This window comes from Caretta caretta, chromosome 10 (genome assembly GCF_965140235.1).
Source record: "Caretta caretta isolate rCarCar2 chromosome 10, rCarCar1.hap1, whole genome shotgun sequence".
Taxonomy (NCBI): Eukaryota; Metazoa; Chordata; order Testudines; family Cheloniidae; genus Caretta; species Caretta caretta.
In genome coordinates, this window is record NC_134215.1 from 39,496,391 (window position 1) to 39,522,754 (window position 26,364).

At 47.4% G+C, this 26,364-nt stretch overlaps 1 protein-coding gene across 1 annotated transcript in view; it reads right to left on the reverse strand.

Annotated features, from left to right (window-relative positions):
* The window catches only part of LOC125644039 (coiled-coil domain-containing protein 33-like), a 332,624-nt gene that overhangs the window by 20,846 nt on the left and 285,414 nt on the right, over nucleotides 1-26,364 (reverse strand). Inside the window, exons 12-13 of the mRNA XM_075133319.1 lie at nucleotides 9,083-9,219; nucleotides 7,218-7,251 (exon numbers count right to left, since the gene is read on the reverse strand). Coding sequence (XP_074989420.1) covers nucleotides 7,218-7,251; nucleotides 9,083-9,219 — 171 coding nt within the window. The remainder of the gene's footprint in view (nucleotides 1-7,217; nucleotides 7,252-9,082; nucleotides 9,220-26,364) is intronic.

The window sequence follows — 26,364 nt, forward strand, 5'->3', positions numbered from 1 at the left end:
TGACTCTGCAGGATTAAGCTGGCCAGTAGCCTTACCATTAGCCCTTATGGACATGAGAAATTGTTATGGGACGCCCTATGCGAGCTATGACTACTATTACTCCGGTTCCAGATTTGAACTTGACTCACAGAGCGCTCCTTCAGTATTGCAAGGGACTAACGCAAGCTGTAAAAAGTCACTTCCATTCACAGGTTCGAGCCCCCTGGCCCACGGAACCCACCTCCGACACTTGCCACAACCTTGAGCCAGGTGATTGGGTCTACGTACGGCGCCATCATCAAAAGCACGCCTTGGAGCCCCAGTGGAAGGGTCCTCATCAGGTACTGCTTACTACACAGATGGCTGTTAAACTATCTGGCATCGCAGCGTGGATACATGCTTCACAGTGTAAAAAGGCACCATCCCCAGAGAACCAATCATCACCTCAGGACAACACAGAGTCAAATTTGACTCCAGAAGAAGACGTAGAGGAACAGTCTGCAATACCTTACAATCTATGCTCTCGTAAGGGTTGCCAGAAGCAGACGCTATTCCTCGGCTGCTGGTATCTTATGGTCTGGGGAGACCACAATGACAATTATTTTATCCAGCAGCAGATGTGGATAGCTCAGACCCTTAATATTTCTAATTGCTGGGTCTGCAGCCACATCCCAGCCCACTCTCAAACTGGTGTTCCTGTCCTAGCTATCCCACTCAAGTCCCCAGACCTCACTGGAGGGCCTCGTCCGTTTAACAAAATACGGATCAGCAATGACACTTGGGAAGCGGTGGGAATAAATGCAACTAAATGGATAAGTGTGGTGGAGGGAAAAGGTCATTGGTGTTGGGTGTATAATGGGACAGGGCTGGATCAGGGGAAAAGCCATTGCCTTCAGCATATTGTGGCCAATGGTGTATGGGATTATTCAAACAAAACTAAAAAGTGGCTGGCCGGGTATGGAGATATGAATTTTTTCTCAACCTGGGATCAAACAGAGAAATCAGTCCCTACAGTAACCTTAGTGAAAACAATATAATCTTTCAATGTCATGCAAATAATACCACTCCTCGTAAGGAGAATTACCCTGTACCCTTTGGGGGATACTACTCCACCTTTGCAAACACCTATATGACAAATGGGTGCAACCGACCCTTCCTGGCCTTAATAGGCCATCACTGGGTGTGTGGGACCAGAGCTTATACCGAACTAACAGCTAATTGGTCAGGAACCTGTTATCCTGCCCGACTCGTCCCACAATTCCGAATGCTAGGAACCTTCCCTCGAGAACGCCTCCACAATTTCAGGCGAAAAAGAAGGGACTTAACAGATGCCCAACGGCACGTAAATAACATAAGCCCCTTAACCTGGGAAGAGGCCATTGGCAGTTCCTTAATACCATTAGGGGGAGTAATACACCATGCAGAAAGGCTCCTAAGGTTACAAGCAGTGGTTGAAATAATGGCAAATGAAACCGGAGAAAGTTTAAGAGCCCTGGCCAAAGAAACAGGGGCAATCTGACAGATGGCCCTCCAAAACCGTCAGGCATTGGACATAGTGCTGGCGGCAAAAGGAGGGACTTGTGCTCTCATTGGAAAAGACTGCTGTGTGTATATACCAGACAACACCAATGAGGTAATAGATCATGCTAGCCACTTAGAACAAATCGCATATCTTCCCCACGAAGAGCCAAGTTCTTTATGGAAGTGGCTAAGTAACCTTTTCAATTTCTCTGGCATAGGAAACTGGTTGTTTCAGGGAGCCCTAACTCTCCTGTTTGGAATCCTAATAATTTTTGTATATTTTCAGTTACTTTCCTGTTGTATCCAAAATTGTGGCAGGCATGCTACACAGATAGCTGCCCCAAACCAGAGTGCTAATTTGATGATTTTAAATATTACTGATGAACAAAGAGATAAAGAACGATTGATATGTGGAACCCAGTCATTGTTGGTCATTGCGTAGCTTGACCAAAAGGAGGGATTGTGAAAGTAGAATGAATTAAGAATGAATTATATTGAAATTATAAAAAGAAAAGGAGTACTTGTGGCACCTTAGAGACTAACCAATTTATTTGAGCATGAGCTTTCGTGAGCTACAGCTCACTAATTCATTAAAAAGAAAAGGAGTACTTGTGGCACCTTAGAGACTAACCAATTTATTTGAGCATGAGCTTTCGTGAGCTACAGCTCACTTCATCCGATGCATACTGTGGAAACTGCAGAAGACATTATATACACAGAGACCATGAAACAATACCTCCTCCCACCCCACTCTCCTGCTGGTAATAGCTTATCTAAAGTGATCATCAAGTTGGGCCATTTCCAGCACAAATCCAGGTTTTCTCACCCTCCGCCCCGCCCCCCCCCACACACACAAACTCACTCTCCTGCTGGTAATAGCCCATCCAAAGTGACCACTCTCTTTAAAATGTGTATGATAATCAAGGTGGGCCATTTCCAGCACGAGACACCACTGACTTCCTGACGAAACTACAATCCATCGGTGATCTTCCTGATAACACCATCTTGGCCACTATGGATGTAGAAGCCCTCTACACCAACATTCCACACAAAGATGGACTACAAGCCGTCAAGAACACTATCCCCGATAATGTCACGGCTAACCTGGTGGCTGAACTTTGTGACTTTGTCCTTACCCAGAACTATTTTACATTTGGGGACAATGTATACCTTCAGATCAGCGGCACTGCTATGGGTACCCGCATGGCCCCACAGTATGCCAACATTTTTATGGCTGACTTAGAACACCGCTTCCTCAGCTCTCGTCCCCTAACGCCCCTACTTTACTTGCGCTATATTGATGACATCTTCATCACCTGGACCCATGGAAAAGAAGCCCTTGAGGAATTCCACCAGGATTTCAACAATTTCCATCCCACCATCAACCTCAGCCTGGTCCAGTCCACACAAGAGATCCACTTCCTGGACACTACAGTGCTAATAAACAATGGTCACATAAACACCACCCTATACCGGAAACCTACTGACCGCTATTCCTACCTACATGCCTCCAGCTTTCACCCTGACCACACCACACGATCCATCGTCTACAGCCAAGCTCTGCGATACAACCGCATTTGCTCCAACCCCTCAGACAGAGACAAACACCTACAAGATCTCTATCAAGCATTCTTACAACTACAATACCCACCTGCGGAAGTGAAGAAACAGATTGATAGAGCCAGAAGAGTTCCCAGAAGTCACCTACTACAGGACAGGCCCAACAAAGAAAATAACAGAACGCCACTAGCCGTCACCTTCAGCCCCCAACTAAAACCCCTCCAACGCATTATTAAGGATCTACAACCTATCCTGAAGGATGACCAAACACTCTCACAAATCTTGGGAGACAGGCCAGTCCTTGCCTACAGACAGCCCCCCAACCTGAAGCAAATACTCACCAACAACCACATACCACACAACAGAACCACTAACCCAGGAACCTATCCTTGCAACAAAGCCCGTTGCCAACTGTGCCCACATATCTATTCAGGGGACACCATCAAAGGGCCTAATAACATCAGCCACACTATCAGAGGCTCGTTCACCTGCACATCCACCAATGTGATATATGCCATCATGTGCCAGCAATGCCCCTCTGCCATGTACATTGGTCAAACTGGACAGTCTCTACGTAAAAGAATAAATGGACACAAATCAGATGTCAAGAATTATAACATTCATAAACCAGTCGGAGAACACTTCAATCTCTCTGGTCACGCAATCACAGACATGAAGGTCGCTATCTTACAACAAAAAAACTTCAAATCCAGACTCCAGCGAGAAACTGCTGAATTGGAATTCATTTGCAAATTGGATACTATTAATTTAGGCTTAAATAGAGACTGGGAGTGGCTAAGTCATTATGCAAGGTAGCCTATTTCCCCTTGTTATTTTCTACACACACACACCCCCCACGTTCTGGTTAAACTTGGATTTGTGCTGGAAATGGCCCACCTTGATTATCATGCACATTGTAAGGAAAGTGGTCAGTTTGGATGAGCTATTGCCAGCAGGAGAGTGAGTTTGTGTGTGTATGGGGGTGGGGGGGTGAGAAAACCTGGATTTGTGCTGGAAATGGCCCACCTTGATTATCATGCACATTGTAGGGAGATTTCAGAGTAACAGCCGTGTTAGTCTGTATTCGCAAAAAGAAAAGGAGTACTTGTGGCACCTTAGAGACTAACCAATTTATTTGAGCATGAGCTTTCGTGAGCTATAGCTCACTTCATCGGATGCATACCGTGGAGACTGTCTCCATGGTATGCATCCGATGAAGTGAGCTGTAGCTCACGAAAGCTCATGCTCAAATAAATTGGTTAGTCTCTAAGGTGCCACAAGTACTCCTTTTCTTATTGTAGGGAGAGTGGTCACTTTGGATGAGCTATTACCAGCAGGAGAGTGAGTTTGTGTATGTATGGGGGTGGGGGGGGTGAGAAAACCTGGATTTGTGCTGGAAATGGCCCACCTTGATTATCATGCACATTGTAGGGAGACTGGTCGCTTTGGATAAGCTATTGCCAGCAGGAGAATGAGTTTTTGTGTGTGTGTTTTTTTTGGGGAAAAAAAAAAGGGGGTGGGGGGGTGAGAAAACCTGTATTTGTGCTGGAAATGGCCCACCTTGATTTTTATACACATTGTGAGGAGAGTGGTCACTTTGGATAAGCTATTACCAGCAGGAGAGTGAGTTTGTGTGTGTGGTTTTTGGAGGGGGGTGGGGGGGGTGAGAAAACCTGGATTTGTGCTGGAAATGGCCCACCTTGATTATCATACACAGTTTAAAGAGAGTGGTCACTTTGGATGGGCTATTACCAGCAGGAGAGTGAGTTTGGGGGGGGGGGCGGAGGCGGAGGGTGAGAAAACCTGGATTTGTGCTGGAAATGGCCCAACTTGATGATCACTTTAGATAAGCTATTACCAGCAGGAGAGTGGGGTGGGAGGAGGTATTGTTTCATGGTCTCTGTGTATATAATGTCTTCTGCAGTTTCCACAGTATGCATCGGATGAAGTGAGCTGTAGCTCACGAAAGCTCATGCTCAAATAAATTGGTTAGTCTCTAAGGTGCCACAAGTACTCCTTTTCTTTTTGCGAATACAGACTAACAGGGCTGCTACTCTGAAATAATTCATTAAAGAAATGCTACTTGAAGGGTTTGTTGAAATACAGTTGTCAGGAAGAGAAACGTTAAGGAGTGTGAGACAAGGGGTCCTCAAACTAATTAACTTAGAGCTCCTACTGAGCTAGGAGATTGGTAAACGTTAGTATGCAAATAAGATATGTATGTATATTTGTCAGTTTCTGCTTTCTTTTGTCTCTTATGTTAAATTGGCTTTGGCTTAGCTGTATAAATAAGTTACCTTGAACCTCAGAGAAGGGCTCACATCTGGGCGCACTAGCAGGTGCTAATAAACAGAGTGGTCTGACAAATTATGTGAGTCCTGAATCTGACTTTGACACTTTCATAGGGATGAAACCTCTGGGGTCCTTACAAACATGATTCCCAAACCCCACAGAATTTAACAGAGAGTGAGAGCCTTTTTACGGGGTTTCTAAACCATCTCCTCTAGGCAGCACAGATTTCCCTATTGCACCCAGTAGGATAGTTACACAATCAACAAGAGAGGACCTTCTGGCAGGGGCAGGGAGTACTTCATACCATTCTGAACCCAAGAGAGGTGGCCCAAGAGCAGCTCTGATGAGTCCCCTCCTTGGCTGGGAAGCTGGGTCAGGTCAGCCTGTTGTTAAAGTCAACAATTTTGGTGGGGCCTGTAATTGCCCTTGGTCCTACCTGAGCGCCCCATGCTGTGCTGCTATGAAAGGAGCGCCGTCAGAGTCCTCAAGTGCTGGAGTCTGCTGCTGGCATGTGGCCATGTGCACTGTGCTGTCTGGGATGCTAGGTCAGCTGTCCCATGTGAAATCTTCACCCAGAAGAGCTCTGCGCTTACATCAACGGGCATTCACAGAACGGGTTTGCTCTGCTTTCTCCCCTCATTTTTGCTGACTGGCAATGTGGTTCACTGGAGAGCATGACACTAGAAGCCAGGAACCCCTAATCTCTGACCTGACTCTGGATAGGTTGCTCTATGTAACACAGACTTTGCTTGCTGATGGTCCATGGGAAATCCCAGTCTGGAGTTTGGTGCCACCTGGGACTAGCCTGTATCTAATTACCCCCTGTCCGATGTAGTGTTGCTCATTGCAAGGCAATACAGAAACACATCCCAGTTACCTTTCTCTGACTAGTCCCTCTGCATGTTTGTATCTCACTCTCACACTCCAGCTGCCCCAATTTTTTCCCAGAAAGTTCTTTTGTGGGAAATTTCAGTTCTTTTTTTTTTGTACCACTACAAAATGATTTTTTTTTCTTTTGAAATTGTGGAACAATTGAAACAAAATTAAATCCCTGCTCAAATCAAATCCCTTCATGATCAATTCTGCATGATGCTCTGGCACTTCCTATTCTTTCCCGCAGAGGGCAGCATTTAATTGCAAATACTAAGATGGCCAGCCAGCTGGGATGTCTCATCATTTGCTCTTGCTTCTCCTGCTCTCTGTAGGTTGCTGGTATCTAGGTGGGAGGCCCTGTGCATGTCACACACAGAGTTAGCTGCAGGTCTGATACAAATCCTGTTAAAATCAAGGGAAAGATCCTCACTGACTTCAGTGGGCTCCGGATCAAGCCTTAATGGAAAATAGCTGCCAAGCTATTTATCTGTATATTATCAACGGAATGGATCTTGTTCCCATGGCTATCCTGGGAAGTTATGACAAGCCACACACTTCATTTAGCCTTTCCTCCAACAGACAGGCTGCAGAGCCAGAGCACAGAATGGTGCACTACAGCTGGATGAATCTTTGGCGGTTTGGTTTGCAGCTCACTTGAGAACAACATGAAACAGTCAACAGCCATTGACTAACAACAGGCCTCCACCACACCCATGCTGCTTACTTCCCACCCACCTGGCACTGCCCAAGCCCAGCAGTGTCCACAGAGTGTTACTCACATTGTCCACTGAGCCCCATGTTGTCCTGACTCACTCATTTCTCTCCCTGCCTCACATCCCACCCCTTTCCTGTCTGGCCAATGTTAGTTGTACCTTGCCAGACCTGGAGTGCCCAGTTACCCACATTTCTAGCCTGCTTTGTCCATTGCCCTCCCTGGTTCCTTACCATCATGTCTCCTCTAGGAGTGAAAACAAGCAGCCACGTTTACTCACCTGATCCAGATGGAACCTGGTGACATCCTGGGTTCTGCAGAGCAGAAAGCAAAGGGTCATGGATGGGAGCCAGGCAACCTGCAAGCCCATCTGAGCAAGAAATAACTTGTGAAGTCCCTTCCCTTTGTCACTCCCTGCCTGAGGGAGGAAGCAGGTAGGTCTCAAGACGGTTTGGTTTGCTGGTGCCCAAAATAACACCTCAAGCTGCCTGGGAGCCAGTGCAGATCTTGGAGCAAAGGGTGACATGCCCCTGCTCTGAGCCACTGCTAGTCTGGCAGTCAGCCAGTAGCCCACAGCACTGATCCAGGGCCTGATCCAATGCCTATCAGAGTCAATGAGGGTCTTTCTGTTGACTTCAAAGGACCTTGGATCAGGTCCCAGTTTGGAACTTACAAGGCCTGGATGACTGTGGAGATGTCCCTAGGTTCTTGCCAAAGGTAGATGGAAAAACAAACAAACTCTCAGCCACCACAGCTAACTGAGCATCCAGGAGCAGCCCCAAGTCACTAGGCAATACAAGGAGAAACAGCTGTACTCCCTGTCAAGGCATGCCATTTCTTCTGGTGGCTTGCCCCAGCCTCCAGGCATCAGCTCTGTGCTGTCAAGGTGGGGTCTCAACCAGTTCGCTCCTGCCCAAGGCGCTGGGGAAGCCTGTGCCAACTGTACTGGGCAAGATGGAAACCCAATACTGGAGGAGGGCTTCCAGAAGTCAGGCAGGCTGGAAGCTGGCCATTGGGGCAGGCACGATGAGGGTGCTGTGAGAAGGGTGCAGGTGTGTGTGTGTGTGGGGGGGGGAACTGGGCCTTTTGCCTTGCAGAGGATGTTGGGTCCTTAAATACCACCTGTCTTTTGTCTCCCCATATCCTCTAGTTCTTTCCCCTACCATGGACTAACCTGACCAGCTCACCTCCTTCTGAACTAGGTCCCGCTGCTGAATGGCATGCTGGGTCCCACTGCAATACATTATGGACAGACCTCTGTGGTGTGAAGTGATTCCTAATGCACTGTGCTGTCCCACCAGGCCAGCAGCTGGCCAGGCTTGCCCCAGGAAGACCGAGCTCAGAAGTGGGCAGCCTATGCCCAATGAGGCAGAGGAGCACAGGAGGAGAAGGGGAGAGGGCTGAGCAGAAGGTGGTGAGAGATGGTTTGACTTTACCTGGCTGGGCCTGTGAGTCAGCTGGGAGGCAGGAAGTGCCCCAGAAAACCAATCAAAGCCCAGTGAGCTGGGATGTGTGTGCCCCATGCTAATGCTGCGCTCTTGCACCATTGGGGCCAGAGTACAATCTCACTTGTGGTCCTAGTGAAGTGAGTCTACTAATGACTTCCAGCGAGCCCTTGGGATGTGTCTGCATTAAGAAGCCACTACTCAGCCTGGCCCAATTCAACACGATTCAGCGGTGAGACATATCAGGATGGAAGGACATTGGCCCAACTGTGTGGGGCACAGGACTGCAGGATGGGTTCAGGGAGGGATCACAGGGAAGGTTGCCCACCACTCCCCACACTGTCACTGGCTCCAGTCAGGACCATCATTCTCTTACTAGCAGGGGCAAAATATTCACAAAAAGAAAGTGCTGGGGGTTAGGAGGGAACTTCTGATAAGAGCAGGTTATTCCCTAGCTTCCCAAGGTGGAGGTCTCACACCTGCCTCTGAAGCCACCACAGAGACAGGATACTGGGCTAGATGGACCTTGGGGTTGGTTCAGTCAGCCAATCCCTATGTTCCTAAAATGACACTAGCAATGGACTACCAGTGGGAGGCAGGAGGAAGAAGCTGGTGCAGGAGGACCAGGGGAGGTGCCTAAGGACACATCTACCAGAGACAAAGAGATTTCCAGCCCAAGCTGGAACACTGCTCCCCATACCTTCTGAGCATGTCTGCATCATCCACGTCACTGTCTGCTGGGCCGCCTGCCTTTTCATATAGGAGCATCTGCTTATCTGGCAGAATCTCAGCTACAGCATCAGGGGGCGGGAGGGAGACGTCATTATCTTGGTTAAGCTGTAAGAAGGAGTTTAGAAGGTCACCATGGATGGAGCAAAGCTTACAGAAAGTGGGGCCGGTGCCATGCAGAACACCTCGGGTGAGGGAATTGAGGCCAGATCCTCAGCTGATGTAAATTGACATAAAGTTCTGCTGACTTCTGTGGATTGATGCTGATTTCCAGATCTGGTCCCTAACATGGAAGCCAGGCTGATACCATAACAGAAGCTCTCCTATATCCTTCCTCTCCTTCTCTCTTTACTTAGGGCACTTGTCTGAAGAGATTCTCTGTGTTTCCTAAGAGTTCATCTGGTCTGGCTGTTTACTTGGCCCTGTTTGGTCTTTCCGATGCTTCATCTTTCAGAGGAGATGAACAGCACAGCCCAGGACCGCTGTGTCAAGGCTGAATCCCAACTCTGTCACTCCGAGTGCAGAAGTGGGGCCCGCAAGGATTTTAAAAATGAATACTGGCCACTCCAGGCTTGTATTAAACTCTCAAGGTTACAGCTTTTCTCTGACCTTGGCTTGATAAACGCTGCCATCACCCAAATGTAACAAAACCCCCTTTGAACCCAGGAAGGAGCACTTGGGAATTCCTCCCTGTAAGGTGCCCTCAAGCCCTTACACCCCCATCCCAGGAAGAGCTGAAAAAGGAAACAAAGGAAATTAGCTGTGGCTACCAGCTAATCAAACAACATGCACAAACCTCTTAGGACACCAAAAATCCAATCCTGTTCTTAAAAAAGGTAAATTTTATTAAAAACAAAAAGGAAGAAAATACATCTGGAACCTAGGCTTTTGCTAGATTTTAAAAGAGCAATTCCAAAAATCAAGCACCCGAAATAGCTTTCTTGGGGGTTCAGCTTAAAGGTTACACACAAACAAAAGCATCTGGGGTTAGCACAGAGAAGTCCACAAGCCAATAAGAAATAACCCTAACTGCATCTAGTTAACATTCTGATCTACTTACACATTGGAGTTCAGATAAGTAGTTCTAGGCTTGATCTGAGGACTTATAATCATACCTGGCTTAGCGGCTTATGGCATGGCTACTCTGACCCTCCAGCCCAGAGAGAACAGACAAAGGGAAAGTTTCTTTCCCAACTTTAAAAAGTTCTACCTTCCCATTGGCTCTTTTGGTCAGGTGGCTGGCTGGGTGTCCATCAAAGGAAGCTATCCCCCCACTTTATTTATTATAAGGTCACTGAAGATCACACAAGGCACTTTAGGCATTGGTATGAGTCGTTAACTCTGGCACAATTCCAGAGGGATCAGTTACATTCAGTCTCTCTCAGGCCTCCAGATGTTTCAGCCTAATCACTAATTCTCAGGCAGCCTTGACATTTCAGTGCAAATTTGCCAAGATGATTGGCACTGGACTGGGCTCAGGAAAGCTGGGTCTTATGTGTGACCTTGGGTATGTCATGTCTGCTCTCTGTGCCTAAGGGCCAGGGCCATCCCTAGCCTCCCCGCTAATCTCCTTGCCGTCCATCTGGTGTGCCCACCTGGCTGCTGCTCGCCTCCTCACCCCAGTTCACCCCACCCAAGGTGACCACCCTACCCACTGTGGGTCCAGCTCTAGAACAGGGCTCCTAAATCCTTGCTGCACTGTGAGGGACTCAGCTACTAGAGTGACGGGGCCACCTAAGACCTGAGATAAACTGTTTCACCCACTTATTAAAGTAGTGGGTATGTTTGGTGAACACACATGATGCTGTATGATTGAAATATGACCATTTATATGATTAATATTGCCACTATTATTGAAACAAATCTTGTACAAAGTATCTCATGTAAGGTATCAGTGGAAAAGTTACAGTCAATCAAATATGGTTATCCTGTTTATATGCATGTATCATCTTTGTATCTGAAGTTATAAATATTGATTATGTACCAGTATTTCATGTGTTTGCTTCTGGGGTAACACCCACAAGGTAGTTTACATCCAGTCTAGCCAGCACATTGCACATGGACCATTCAAGTAGATGGCCCATTAAAGGACAAAATGGGCCATAGAAGAAGCTTATCCCTGCCGAGTGCGTTGTAGATGCTTTAGCCAAAATATGGGTAATGGCCAATGTTCCCTCTAATTTTTGACAGGCCGTGTGGGCAAAAAATTTCTTCTGTGCAAATTTTTGTGCGTGCGGTGTTTCGCCATGTGCCCGGGGTTTAGGATCTGGGTGCGCGTGCACATGCGCACAGCTTAGAGGGCACAGTGGTAATGGCTGCTCTTATGAGTCATCAAAGAATGCAAGGGCATGTGACCCTGGACTCCATCTTGTGCCTGTACTTTTCCACAAACTAAGACTGAGAGCAGTCCCTCCACCTGGGAGAAGATATAAAGGACCCTGGAAGCATCTCCATTTGCCTCTTTCCTGCTCGGATCTCTGGACTATAGACTTACACTAAAAGGAGTATTCCAATCAATGAACTGAGGACTTTACAAGCCAGCAGTTTATTCATCACTGCTTCAAACCTGATATAAGAACTCTGCAAGGATTATATGTATTTGATTTCCTTAACCATTTTAACTCTCTCCTCTTTCTTTTCTCTTATAAATAAACCTTTATATATTAGATACTAAAGGATTGGCAACAGCATGATTGTTAGGTAAGATCTGAGCAATATATTGACCTGGCTGCGTGGCTGATCTCTTGGGATTAGAAGGACTCTTTGTCTCATGAAATTGGTTTTCAATAAGCACTCATCCTTAGATGTTTTTAAGGCCTGGCTTGACAAAGCCCTGGCTGGCGTGATTTAGTTGGGGTTGGTCCTGCTTTGCGCAGAGGGTTGGACTAGATTACTTCCTTAGGTCTCTTCCAACCCTAATCTTCTATGATTCATCATAAAGTCTAGTGTCTGGGTGGTGAAATGTGTGCTGGAATGCCTAAGGAGACTGCATTTCTGACTTCTAGTTAACTAGTGTGGTAAGACAGAAGTTTACTTTTGTTTCAGGCTTGGTATATCTAATAATAGAATAATCACTAATTTGGGGTGAGTCTGCCCTATTTCTCAGCAGTTTGTCCTGAATCTCGTATCCTCAGCTGTGACTCACTGAGGCATGGTGACAACACAGTCTTTTGCATCTCTTCACTTCATCAAAATGGAACTGTGCACACTTTGCATTGTATACTTCATGTAAATGAGTGATTTACATCCGATTCGTTGGTGCCTAATTATCAGGGACAAATCCTACTTCAGTGAACACCACACATTGCTGAACTAATCAAACAGAGGTGACACAGTGCAAACAAAGTTCTCTCCCGGCAATCTTTAAAACATTCGCAAAAAGAAAAGGAGTACTTGTGGCACCTTAGAGACTAACCAATTTATTTGAGCATGAGCTTTCGTGAGCCACAGCTCACTTCATCAGATGTGTACCATGGAAACTGCAGCAGACTTTATATACACACAGAGAATATGAAACAATACCTCCTCCCACCCCACTGTCCTGCTGGTAATAGCTTATCTAAAGTGATCAGCAGGTGGGCCATTTCCAGCACAAATCCAGGTTTTCTCACCCTCCACCCCCCCACACAAATTCACTCTCCTGCTGGTGCTAGCCCATCCAAAGTGACAACTCTTTACATAATCAAGTCGGGCTATTTCCTGCATAGATCCAGGTTTTCTCACTTCCCCCCCACCCCCATACACACACAAACTCACTCTCCTGCTGGTAATAGCTCATCTAAACTGACCACTCTCCAAGTTTAAATCCAAGTTAAACCAGAATATCTGGGGGGGGGGGGGGGGTAGGAAAAAACAAGAGGAAACAGGCTACCTTGCATAATGACTTAGCCACTCCCAGTCTCTATTTAAGCCTAAATTAATAGTATCCAATTCGCAAATGAATTCCAATTCAGCAGTTTCTCGCTGGAGTCTGGATTTGAAGTTTTTTTGTTTTAAGATAGCGACCTTCATGTCTGTGATTGCGTGACCAGAGAGATTGAAGTGTTCTCCGACTGGTTTATGAATGTTATAATTCTTGACATCTGATTTGTGTCCATTTATTCTTTTACGTAGAGACTGTCCAGTTTGACCAATGTACATGGCAGAGGGGCATTGCTGGCACATGATGGCATATATCACATTGGTGGATGTGCAGGTAATTTAGGCTTAAATAGAGACTGGGAGTGGCTAAGTCATGTGTGTGTATGGGGGTGGGGGGGAAGTGAGAAAACCTGGATCTATGCAGGAAATAGCCCGACTTGATTATGTAAAGAGTTGTCACTTTGGATGGGCTAGCACCAGCAGGAGAGTGAATTTGTGTGGGGGGGTGGAGGGTGAGAAAACCTGGATTTGTGCTGGAAATGGCCCACCTGCTGATCACTTTAGATAAGCTATTACCAGCAGGACAGTGGGGTGGGAGGAGGTATTGTTTCATATTCTCTGTGTGTATATAAAGTCTGCTGCAGTTTCCACGGTACACATCTGATGAAGTGAGCTGTGGCTCACGAAAGCTCATGCTCAAATAAATTGGTTAGTCTCTAAGGTGCCACAAGTACTCCTTTTCTTTTTGCGAATACAGACTAACACGGCTGTTCCTCTGAAACCTTTAAAACATTGATTTTCTTAACTCAAGTGATAGAAATCCAGTGCAAGCCCAAATATTGCTAATTCAGTTATCTCACATTCTCTGTAACACAAAGCAGGGTCATGTTTCCCAACTGCTAGTCATTAACTCTGAAAATATACCTGCTTCGCTGGAACCTCCATTATCCACAATGATTTGTTCCCCGCCACGACACTCTGGTGACCACAACCATAAAAGCATATTGGTTATATCTGACGCTGCATCTGATCATGTTGTATCACCTCTGGTGGAAAGATACCTTGACACATGAGCTTTCAAAATGTAATGCTCACAAAAGCCATGTTCAGCACTGCAGCATGGGCAGCAGTCTACCCGTGGCTGCAGAGTCCTGGCCAGGAGCTACAGAGGCCCTGACACTAGCTAGCGCTAGTCAGCCTGAGAGCTAGAGAGCAGAGAGGATCCCAGGGTCTGCCTGTGTCCAGCAGGCTCGGCAAACAATCCTCTTGCTCTTCATTACAATTAAGCCCTGTCTCCTCACAGCTGTGAGGGGCCCTACAATGGCAAGAGCTACCTGCCCCCTTTGCTAGCAGCGAGGCTAAGAACTGAATGGGTCATGGGGATGGGAGGTCTCCTGTTCTGAAATGGTCTCTCCATTAGATTAGGGCTGCCATGTGATTGCATGGCGCAGAAGGGGTTAGTGTGCATCGCCTGGGCTGCGTCTGTGCTGTTGCTAATGAGAAGAATGCACTCCCAGAGCTGTCAGTCTGGCACCCTTTGCCAGCACTTAATTTAATGTGAGAGACAAAGAGAGATGGTTCATGGTCCCCTACCCCCGTTTGCAGCCCTGGATACTCACGGTTGAGGAGAACGGCCTGTAATACCAAGCCATCCACCACCTGTACCTGGCCCCTATCCTACTAGCTCATTCCAAGCCGTCTCCCATAGGCTGCTGCTGCTGCTCCTGAGAGACTCTGGGCTCCAGAGATAACTGGTGACACCCTTCACTGGCAGGCCAGCCATCCGTGATAACCAGTTCGTTGCCAGGTGTCTGTCACGTCAAACAGCAACACCCACAGAACTATGCAAACTCCAGAGCTCAAAGGCAAATCAGCGATCCCATTCTCTGCTGTCCTGACCACAGGGGGCTTGGACACACACCCTACCACGGCTGCAAGCTGCCTAGGAAAAGGCAGTAGGACACCAAACTTACAGAGGAGTTAGTAGCCTGCAGCATGAGGGAAGCCAGGCGTCTTTGAGGAACTTTTTGCTAGCAAGAGGGGTTTAGGTTTACGCAGGCACCACCTGCTTCCTTTGTGCATTCACAGCTCACACTGTGCTGCTGTTGCTACAACAAGAAGGTTCCTCTTAGCAACCGCACAGGAAAGGCTCCCTTTGAACTCCAGCTTCAGTGCACAAAGTGTGCACCCCACAGGTTTTCTCACTGCCACAGCAGATGTGTGGAAAGGAAAGAGAGGGGTGAGCCGCTCTGATGGAGAGCCAAGGGCCTAAGGTCAAGTATGCAAATCCAGGTTTCGACACCTGCCTGATTAGCAGAGGTGCTGAGCCCCCAGGCTTCCATTGACTTCAGAACCAGAAGATCAGGCCTCTTCTAGTTCTACATCTATGGGTGGACTGAAGCACTGAAAAAGTTAGCCTAGATGAAAAACCTTGAGCAACACAAACCTGTTGTTCTGTGTCTCCATCGAAGCAGTTTGTTACATGGGTACTGCCAAGCTAAAAAAACAACCCTGGGCACCACTCAATTGAAGTCAGTGATGGAATAAATTGATGCATTTATGCAGATTTACATCTGCTGGGCACCTAGATTTCTTTATCTTTATTACCCCGTAAGTCATTACAAATGTCATGGACTTTTCACCATTAATTCTATTAGTTTATCCTTTGCATTCTCTGATTGGGACAATGAAAATAAAGTGGTCAGTTTCATTTATGTAGTAAGTCAGTTTCTAGTCCAATGGTTCTCAACCTGTTTACCACTGTGGGCTACATATGCATCTATATGTTATATGGGCCTCATCCACACAATATGTATACTACCTGTATGCAGTGGTGAGCTGGAGCCGGTTCGCACCGGTTCGCACGTGCCAGGTGTTAAATTTTGAAGCAGTGTTAGAACCGGTTGTTAACCTGCTTCCCTGCAGGGGGCGCTGAGGCTTTGATGGGCTCCGGCCCGGAAGTGATGCAATTCCTCCTCCGGCCGCCGGGGGCGCTGCGCTGCGGGAGCCATGTGGGCTGCCGCCTGGCCCTGGGCACGAGCCCTGTTGCTGCTCCGGCTGCTCCCCGACCCCTGGCCCTGGGGCTCCTGCTGCTGCCTGGTGGGTCCCTGGCTGCTCAGCTGGGCCTGGGCTGCGTCCTGCTGCTCGGGCTGCTCCGAGCCGCTCTCCCCATGAGTACCCACCACCCTGCCTGCAGCCAGCCCCTGCCTCCAGCCACCCCCGCACTCCCTGCCTGCAGCCAGCCCCTGTCTCCAGCCACCCCCTGCTGATCCCACCCCACATCCACTGGTGCCCTGCAGTTCCCAGGGCAGTAACCCTGCACACCTGCTTCAATGAGGGGGGTAGGGAGCAGCAGGGACCAACACATGTGCACACCCTAGGGTGATCAGACAGCAAGTGTGAAAAATCAGGACGGGGTGGGGGGGTAATAGGACCCTATATAAGAAAAAGACCCCAAAATCGGGACTGTCCCTATAAAATCGGGACATCTGGTCACCCTAGCACAGCCCCAGGGAGTGGCGGGGACCCACACATGTGAAACGGAGCTTGTTTCTAGTTCAGGCCCATCTTTTAAAAAAAGAACTTTAGGCAGGGTTAACATACAGCCGTATTTTCCCAGACAGGTCAGGCTTTTTGGTTCTTAAATCGCCGTCTGGGAAGAATTTTTAAATTTTAAAAATACGGACGTATGGTATGGAAAATACGGACGTATGGTGACCCTGTTGGTACAAAAAATACATACTGTGGCACATCCCTTCTATCAGAACTTTTTATAGGAGCCGGTTGTTAAGATTTTGGCAGCTCATCGCTGCCTGTATGGCCCTGAGGATGTCACATGGGCTGGAGCTGTGTGCTGATTGCGCCACAAGTGCCCCACAGGCCCTGGGTTGAGAACCACTGTTCTAGTCAATTCTACCTGCAAGAGTCCAGTATACCAGCTTTTGGATTGGCAGTGCTGCTGGGGAAGTTTAACTTTAGGGCTGTTTAACATTTAAATATTACCTCTGCATTTGGACCCATTTCAATGGGTGTTTTGGTCTATGAAAACTAGTTTACAAAGACTAATTCTGGGCCAAACTTGACCTTACAGTGACTATTTAAAAAGAGAGATTTCTGTACTAGCATAGTGTTCCATAAGCAAAATACTACAGGGGAGGGTCTTCTCTGCCTTGCATTATTGTGTCATCATTCATGCCTGTGCTAAGCTGGTATAAAATGTTGAGATCATTTCCAATCACACTGCACAGATGTACACAAGGTGTAAAGCAATGGAGAATTGGGCCCTAAATATAAAAACCTCACAATCACCCCTCTAACTTTTATTTAGAAAAGGAAACTTTAGAGGCAGGGAAGAGACAGCCCACCCAGAAAAAAATAAGACACCCCTGTAATGATGCTGCCTCTGGCAGGACACAACTGAGAGTATCAGTTCAGGACAAATTGCTTAGAGCAGGGCAGTTACAGCCCAAAGCTGGAGTTCCTTTACTATTAAGGCAAACCAAACCAGCCAAACAGAGAAGACTTTGGTTTTACCCCACTGGTTAACCATAAGTCACACAAGCAATTCCTGCAGACACTCCAGTTTCCCAGTATCACCACCAGCAGCCACTCGTTATGGGGATGAATGGTTATGAAAACCAATACCCCAGTAAAAGAAAAAAGGTTTGCCCGATCCCAAAGGACCAAGCCTCAGACCCAGGTTAATATACAAGTCAGATCTTACCCACAAATCACGCTGTTGCCAATCCTTTAGAATCTAAAATCTAAAGTTTTATTCATAAAAGGAAAGAAATATAGATGCTAGCTAGAATTGGTTAAATGGAATCAATTACATACAGTAATGGCAAAGTTCTTGGTTCAGGCTTCTAGCAGTGATGGAATAAACTGCAGGTTCAAATCAAGTCTCTGGAGTACAACCACAGCTGGGACAGGTCATTCAGTCCTGTGTTCAGAGCTTCAGTTTGTAGCAAAGTTCCTCCGGAGATCAGAAGCAGGACTGAAGACAAGGTGGAGGAGATGCAGCTGCCTTTCAAAGTCTCTTGCCATGTGGCTTGTGCTTTCTTTGTTCCAACCACAAGCTACCCAGCACATGGCATGGAAAAACCTTAGAGTTCTGTCCATAGGCATGTCCCTGCATGCCTTGCTGAGTCACAAGGTGTATCTGCCTTCTCTCAATGTGTCAGTTGTATAGCTGATGGTCCTTAATGGGCCATCAAGCAGGCTAGGCAGTGCTGATGTTAACTGGTCTGGGGGGTCACCCAGAAGCATAGCACAAGTTTGAAATACAGACAATATAGAGCCAATATTTATAACTTTACATACAAAAATGATACATGCATACAGATAGCATAATCATAACCAGCAAATCATAACCATGTCTTAGACACCTCACATGACAGCCTTTGTACAATATTTGCTGCAAATATATAACAGTGGTTGCAACAATGATCTATACGGTTACAGTTTATGTCAATAATGTCACAATTCCACCCCACCCTTGCTTCTAAACCCGCTACCTGTCTCTGTTACTGACCTTTTAGGAAGGTTATGAAATATCTGATTTATTCCCCCATATGTTTCATTTCCATGCATTGCTGTATTCTGGCAAGGCTCAAAAGTCCACAAGAAAGCATGCTCTGGTTCTGATCCAAAACCTAGTTCAGTATCATTACAGTCCTTGTCAATCAGCCCAAGCTCGAGATGTCTCAGACCTCACTGAAATTCAAAGCTCCAGAACCCATTTAAGACCAGGTTAATAATAAACCAGCTAGAGTGTTCTGGGTCCTTGCCAAATTCCCTGTTTGGGGATGCCAAGGTGAATGATGGAGGATTGGGCCAAAAGAAATCTGATGAGGTTCAATAAGGATAAGTGCAGCGTCCTGCACTTAGGACGGAAGAACCCAATGCACCGCTACAGACTAGGGACCAAATGGCTAGGCAGCAGTTCTGAGGAAAAGGACCTAGGGGTGACAGTGGACGAGAAGCTGGATATGAGTCAGCAGTGAGCCCTTGTTGCCAAGAAGGCCAATGGCATTTTGGGATGTATAAGTAGGGGCATAGCGAGCAGATCGAGGGACGTGATCGTTCCCCTCTATTCGACATTGGTGAGGCCTCATCTGGAGTACTGTGTCCAGTTTTGGGCCCCACACTACAAGAAGGATGTGGATAAATTGGAGAGAGTCCAGCAAAGGGCAACAAAAATGATTAGGGGTCTGGAACACATGACTTATGAGGAGAGGCTGAGGGAGCTGGGATTGTTTAGTCTGCAGAAGAGAAGAACGAGGGGGGATTTGATAGCTGCTTTCAACTACCTGAGAGGTGGTTCCAGAGAGGATGGTTCTAGACTATTCTCAGTGGTAGAAGAGGACAGGACAAGGAGTAATGGTCTCAAGTTGCAGTGGGGGAGGTTTAGGTTGGATATTAGGAAAAACTTTTTCACTAGGAGGGTGGTGAAACACTGGAATGCGTTACCTAGGGAGGTGGTAGAATCTCCTTCCTTAGAAGTTTTTAAGGTCAGGCTTGACAAAGAATCATAGAATCATAGAATCATAGAATATCAGGGTTGGAAGGGACCTCAGGAGGTCATCTAGTCCAACTCCCTGCTCAAAGCAGGACCAATCCCCAATTAAATCATCCCAGCCAGGGCTTTTTGTCAAACAGCCATCAGTCAGTGTCTCCCTGAGGGACCCCCCTTCCCAGGGCTGAGTGCTGGGGTGGGTAGGATCTGGCAGCTGGGGCTGCAAGGGAATGGATGGGCCAATCAGTTGTGTATGCAGAAGAATGGACCTCAGGAGGTCATCTAGTCCAACCCCCTGCTCAAAGCAGGACCAATCCCCAATTAAATCATCCCAGCCAGGGCTTTTTGTCAAACAGCCATCAGTCAGTGTCTCCCTGAGGGACCCCCCTTCCCAGGGCTGAGTGCTGGGGTGGGTAGGATCTGGCAGCTGGGGCTGCAAGGGAATGGATGGACCAATCAGTTGTGTATGCAGAAGAATGGACCAATAAGCTGCAGACCAGTTTTGGTTAGAATGGGAAAGAGGCAGGTCCCTAATGTGTCTCTCCACTGCCTGTCTTCCATGGCTGAATCACCCCAAGGTTATCACCTCAAGGGTTCCTTGGCAAATTATTGCCACTGATTACAAAGCAGACATTGCATTAGGAATCAGACCACCCCACACCTCAAGACCTCAAACACCTCTGTATCCTTGTCTGGGGTCCCTATTTTGAGAGCTGGTAAATAAATAAACTTGGGCTACATGCTCAATCCAGGAGATCTGTGTATGATACTACAAGGATACCCATTAGTGTGCAGTTCAGAGATGTCCATAGTAGACTCTGCTCCTTGCTTCTGCATGGGTCATGGCTTTTGCTCCCTGTGTTCTGGGTTGTAATTGCTGTCATTGAGATTGCTGCAGTTGTAGAACTGATCAATGAAATTGTTTTTGATTGGTCACTTTATTAATATAACTTCATAAGCAAAGTTTTATGAATGAAACAACATTCATTCATAAAGCTGGTTACCCCAATAACTGGCTAATTGAGTTTCACTTTCAATCCAATTGCTGCTTAAATCGCTGAAACTTGCACTGTTACAACATTGTAACTTCTGCTCACTGTCTGTCATACATTATACTTGTCTATATTGTAACTTCTGTTCACTGTTTGCCATTCCTTACACTTGTTCATACTGTAACTCAAACTCCATTTTAACTTGTCCCAAACTCCATTTTAAAATGCTCACTCCATTTTGTAAAAGCTTGCTGCAACCTTCATTTTTGCAAAACCCTGCTGTAATCTTATTAGTTTAGTTCAGATGTGTGAATGAGGTATGTATGGATGGTGGAATCAACCTCCAGCCCCAGCCTGTCCTGATGAAATAAAGTGGTGTAAACACCCAACAGTTGAAGATGCAGACAACAGCTCTGACAAAGTAAGAGGAGTCCACCCTCAAAAGAAAAGAACAAAAGTGCAATTGAAGAAACATTAAAGCCAGGTCCTAGGCTGAAAGTCATGTCTGTAATTGACGGGTGATCAATCACACCGAACCCAGAGGCAGCGTGACACAGCAAGACCTATAGACTCTGGATTCAAACTAAAGCCTACAAAAAGGATGGGTGAGATGGAAGACTTTGGAGGGTAACATTCTGCTGCCAACATGGAAGGGCTTCGGTGCATGTCCAACAGAGACCCGGCTCTTCCTTGTGCCTGGCTTTCCTGGCCAGCTAGCCGCCACAAGCTATGAACCCAAGCCACAAACTCAAGCTATATTCAGGACTGGTAACTATACAGCAGCTGCAGAACCTGTGTGTGTGTATGAACGAACGTGTGACTGAATGTGAAACTGAATGAAATGTTATAGCTATAACTGACTGCCTACTACGATTCTTTTTGTATTCACAATAAATGTGACATTTTGTCTTATCCCCTTTAATAAGATCCTGCTGGTTTTTATTTCATTGGTATAACACAGTGTGGCTTTACAAAGAGGAGAGTCTTGCAACACACTAGGAATAATGACAGGCTTTGGCGTGGTCTTCCTCTGTGTGCTTATTCAGCAGTTGAACAACTCAGTGGAGAAAGCCTCACCAAGGACTCCACATTGGGCACTGTCAACTGCATTGTTCCAAGGGAGAACAGCTGTCTCGGTGAGATCAGGATGGAGAGGAGGTCTCTGATGCAGCTGGTCCCTGGCCATTCAAGTCCATGGCCTTGAATTGGCACTGAAAGCAGATGTTGATCCACTGGAGAGCAAGGAACCCTGGTGTGAAGAGTCCTGTGCTTCCCTTCCTTAGCTAAGGAGATGGGCTCTGCCTTCTGCACAAACTGGAGATTCAGCGTGGTTTCCATATGTAGGCCCAGCTACAGCACAGTGAGTTATCATAGTCCAGCCTGGAGGAGACCAAGGCACAGTCCCCATGGCTGGATCCTCGTTGCAGAGCAAGAGGCATCATTTCCTGCCAAGCGGAAGCAGCTACGATGTTGGACAGGATTAGTGATGATGGGCCCGAGACCCACACTTAGGGTAGGAGGGTGAAGCACTTTGATGGCAGAAGAGGTCAACATTTTGGCAGCTCTTTGGAGCATTTCCTCATTCCCCCTGCACCACTCCAACCTTCCCTGCAGTCCATTTGAGCTCGTTGCTCTCTGTGCAGGTGCTAAACTCTTATAGACAATTTGCACGTCTCACACAGGTGACATCTCTGTTAATCTCTCATATACCATGGCGATGAGGGCCACACAACCCCATGGAGGTGCCAAGAAGGAGCTATAGAGCTACAGAACTGTGTGTCACCATGATATTGCTCACAGCAAAGCCCACAGGATCTCACCTCCTCTCCAAGAGGCCTCAGAAAGGAAGGGAAGAGAGACTAGACAACACTGAATGGAAACTAATGCATGGTTGAATACTGAATGCGACTGCAGCATACCCCGTTGGACTCCTCCAGCAGGTCAGTGCCTAGTGGAACATTTCCTACAGATGCCCCAGGCCATCCACCCAAAACTTTGCATAGAGGACAGGACAAGCTGGGTCTGCAGCAGCACTGGCACAGCTGTGTGAGGGAATTATAGACGTTTAGGCTAACCCCGTACCAAGATGCAGGATTTATTGTGTCTGAACCATCCAAGACAGATGGCTATCCAGTCTTTTGAAAACTTTCAGCGAATAAGCTTCTATGACCTCCCTAGGCATCTGTTCCATGGTCCTACTGTGCTTACAGCTAGGAAGTTTTTCCTCAGATTTAATCTATATCTGCTAGGCTGTAGTTCGAACCCATTGTCTCTTGTCCTGCCCTCTGTGGTAAAAGAGACCAACTTTTCTCCACCTTTTTAATGGCAGCCTTTCTAGTATTTGAAGGCCGCTATTATATTCCCCCTCAATCTCCTCTTTTCCAAACTGAACATACCCAGTTTCTTCAGCCTTTGCTCATATGGCTTGTGTTCCATCCCTCTGATCATCTTTGTCACTCTCCTTTGGATCCTTTCCAGTTTCTCTACATCCTTTCTATATATTGGCGACCAAAGTTGGACACAGTACTCCAGCTGAGGCCTAACCAGCATTGAGTAGAGTGGCACTATCACTCCTGTAACTTGCATGATATGCCTCTGTTAATACAACTGAAAATTGCATTTGCTGTTTTTGCAACCGCATCACAACTCCCAGATCCTTCTCAACAGTGCTGCTGCCAAGCCCCATTCTGTATTTGTGCATTTGGTTTTTTCCCCTAAATGTAGCACCTTACATGTGTCTTTGCTGAATTTCATTTTGTTGTCTATAGTCCAGTTCTCCAATTTGTCAAGATTTGCTGAATTTTAGCCCTATCCTACAAAGTATTAGCAAGTATTGGTATCCTCCAGCTTTGCGTCATGTGCAAATTTGATCAGTATGCACTCTATACCTACATCCAGGTCATTAATAAAAATGTTGAAGAACTCTGGACCCAGAGTTGGGACCTCTTGGACCCCCACTTGGGACATCCCTCCAATCTGACATCATTCCATTAATAGTTACTCTTTGTTTGCCTTTTTTAACCAAGTATGTATCCACTTAACAGGGCTGCCATATCAGGCCCTGCAGCAGCATTGGCGAAGCTGTGGGGATGTGTTTAAGGCTGTGATTCCCAAGGCAGAGGCAGCACGGGGACAGCTGTGTGCACTCTTCCTAGATCAGGGGTTCTCAAAAAATTTTGGTGGCCTCAGAGTGCAGCCACCAACTCTTGCTCGTGGCCGCACTGACACTTTTTCCTAAAATACTTAAATAACTTTCGGAAAAAAAAAAAGCTATGCATGGACACACACCCAAATCATTGTAATTTATTTATGTAGGGTTTTTTTTCCATACTCAGAAATAAAAATAATACTGTGAAAAATGATATTTGTATGTTTGTTAATATCACTTTTCACAGCAAGGCCTGGCAAGTTAAGACTTGGATGGAGAAATGGGGGGTGAGGCAGCAGTGGCCAAGGAAGATGGATGGAGGGGTGGGTGAGGCAGCAGAGGCAAGGGGCAATGTATGGGGGGCCCCGCCATCGCGTGATTGGGTGTGTGGGTCAGCACCTGGGGTTGGAGGTCAGTGCCCTGGGCCAGCACCCCCTGGAGCCTAGTATCGATGCCTGCAGCTGTGTGGCCAGGGCTGAGGATTTGCGCCCAGGGCTGGGGATCAGCACCCGCTGCCATGCAGCTGGGGGTCAGCATCTGGAGCCAGCACCCAGTCCTGGTCCACGCCTTCGGGTCCACGCCTGATGCTGCCCAGCCAGGGCTAGGAGTCAATGTCCTGGGCCAGCACCCACAGGAGCCTTGGGCTGACACCTGCTGCTGCGTGACTGGGGCTGGGGATCTGCACCTGGGGTTGGGGATCAGAGTCCATGGCCAGCATCTGCCAGAACCCACAGTTGACATCCAGGAGCAGTGCCCGGGGGTAGTGGCCAGGTCTGGGGGTTAGAGTGTGCAGCCAGGGGTCGGCTGCCGCCAGCGTTGGGGGCTGGCATTTGGGATCTGTATCCAGAGCCAGCACCTGCCAGACCCCAAGACCAGTGCCGGGGATCTGCACCCAGGGCCAGCAGTTGCAGCTGGGGATCTTCACCCAGGGCTGCCAGCCACTGGAACCCCAGGGTTGGCACCTAGGGTCAGTGGCCAGGGCTGGGGATTGGGGCCTGAAGCCCCATGGATGGAGCCCTGGTCTGCAGCCAGGTTCCCTAAGTCCCCACTGCCCAACCACCTCAGGGCTGAAGTCCACGAAGCCCCCGTCCCTCCCCAGTTAGAGAACTCACTTTCTCCTTCAGTGTTGTGCCCCACCTGCCTCTGGAGACATGCAGAGCAGTGCATCCAGGAGAAACAGGGAGGGAGGGGGAGGAGCCAATGCGTTCCCTACTCCACATCACCGCTTAGGAAGTTGTTGTGGCCAAATGCGGCCATGATGGCCGCATTTGAGAAATGCTGTCCTAGATGCACCCAGGGCTAAAACCCTTCACTTTTCTGGTCCCAGTCCTCACAAAATATCAGTCTCCCCATAGTGAACAGAGGGGCCCAGCCCAGTGATTCCCCCAGTTTCTGAATCTGAGCAGCCTTGGGAGCTTTGGGGCTTGAGGATCATCCTGTTGGTCCCTTGTGAGTCTCCCAGCCCTCCCAGTCCATTTCACACCTGTTTCTCTCAGAGCATCACCTGTGAGACAGCGCCAGATGGGTGCCTGAATAATAAATTCCATTTGCTCCCTGCCTGAGCCGCCACTGGGAACCCCACTGTGATTGCTTCAAGCTCTACTTGAAGGACATAAAGTTTGCAGGCAAAAGGCAGTGTGTTTTACATGCACAGCCTAGCTCATGTGGCTGGGGATTGAAACTCAGTTCAGATGGAGAATCCCTGCACTGACATCCCCCGCCTGGACTCTTCTCCCAACAAACCCCAAACTCCTTGATCTTTCTTCCCTTGGCCCCCAAGCAGACTCTCCTACAGGCCCTTACCCCAGAGAGAAGCACAGCACACTGCTGGGTAAACACGTGCAACCTCATTCACAGTAATGGTGTTATGCCTGCTAAAGCCAGCCGTGAATTTAGTTCAGATTCTCTACTGATTCCTGCTCCCCCCACACCCTCTCTCTGATCCCTGCTTCCCCACTCCAGAACTTCTCTCACCCTCTGATTTCTGCTCCCCCAAGTCCCTTTCTGATTTCTTTTCTTCCCAGATACCACCCCCCTCTGTTCTCTGCTCCCCTGACCCCTCTTTCTTTGCTTCCCTCAGACCTCCTCTCTAATCTCTGATCCCCCAGACCCCATTGTGGCACTGCACCCCATATTCTTCAGAGTGATATTATTATGATATGATTATGACATAATTATGATGCAGTTTGTACAAGATAAATCATGTGACATATCATTGGAAAAGTTTTGATTTGCTGAATATGATTATCGTATTTGTATGCATGTATTATTTTTGTATCTAAAGTTATGAATATTGAATATGTATTTGTATTTCAAATGTAGTTACACCTGTGTAATGCCCACTAGACAAGATGCTTTCAGTCTAGATAGCTGGTTGGAAAGGGCCTATTCAGGGCAATGAGCCATTAGGGAGAACAAAAGGCTTTAGGAGAAGCTTATCTCCCACCTGGTGAGCCTTCCTGAGAACTCCACAGACAACCTGTGAGTGATGGCTGCTATGACTCTACAAGGATATGTGACCAGGCCACATGACGCTGGATTCCATCTTGGGATGTCAGTATTTTTCCACAGATTGGTCTGGGATCCAAGCTTATATGCAAAAGCTATATAAGGCAGGGGAGTGACATCATCAGGGTTTTTCACTCCCCATACAAGAAGACTCCTGGAAACACCTGAGGAACAAAGACTGAACTGGGGGAAGTGCTGCGCCCATGCTAAAGGGATTTCTAGCCTAC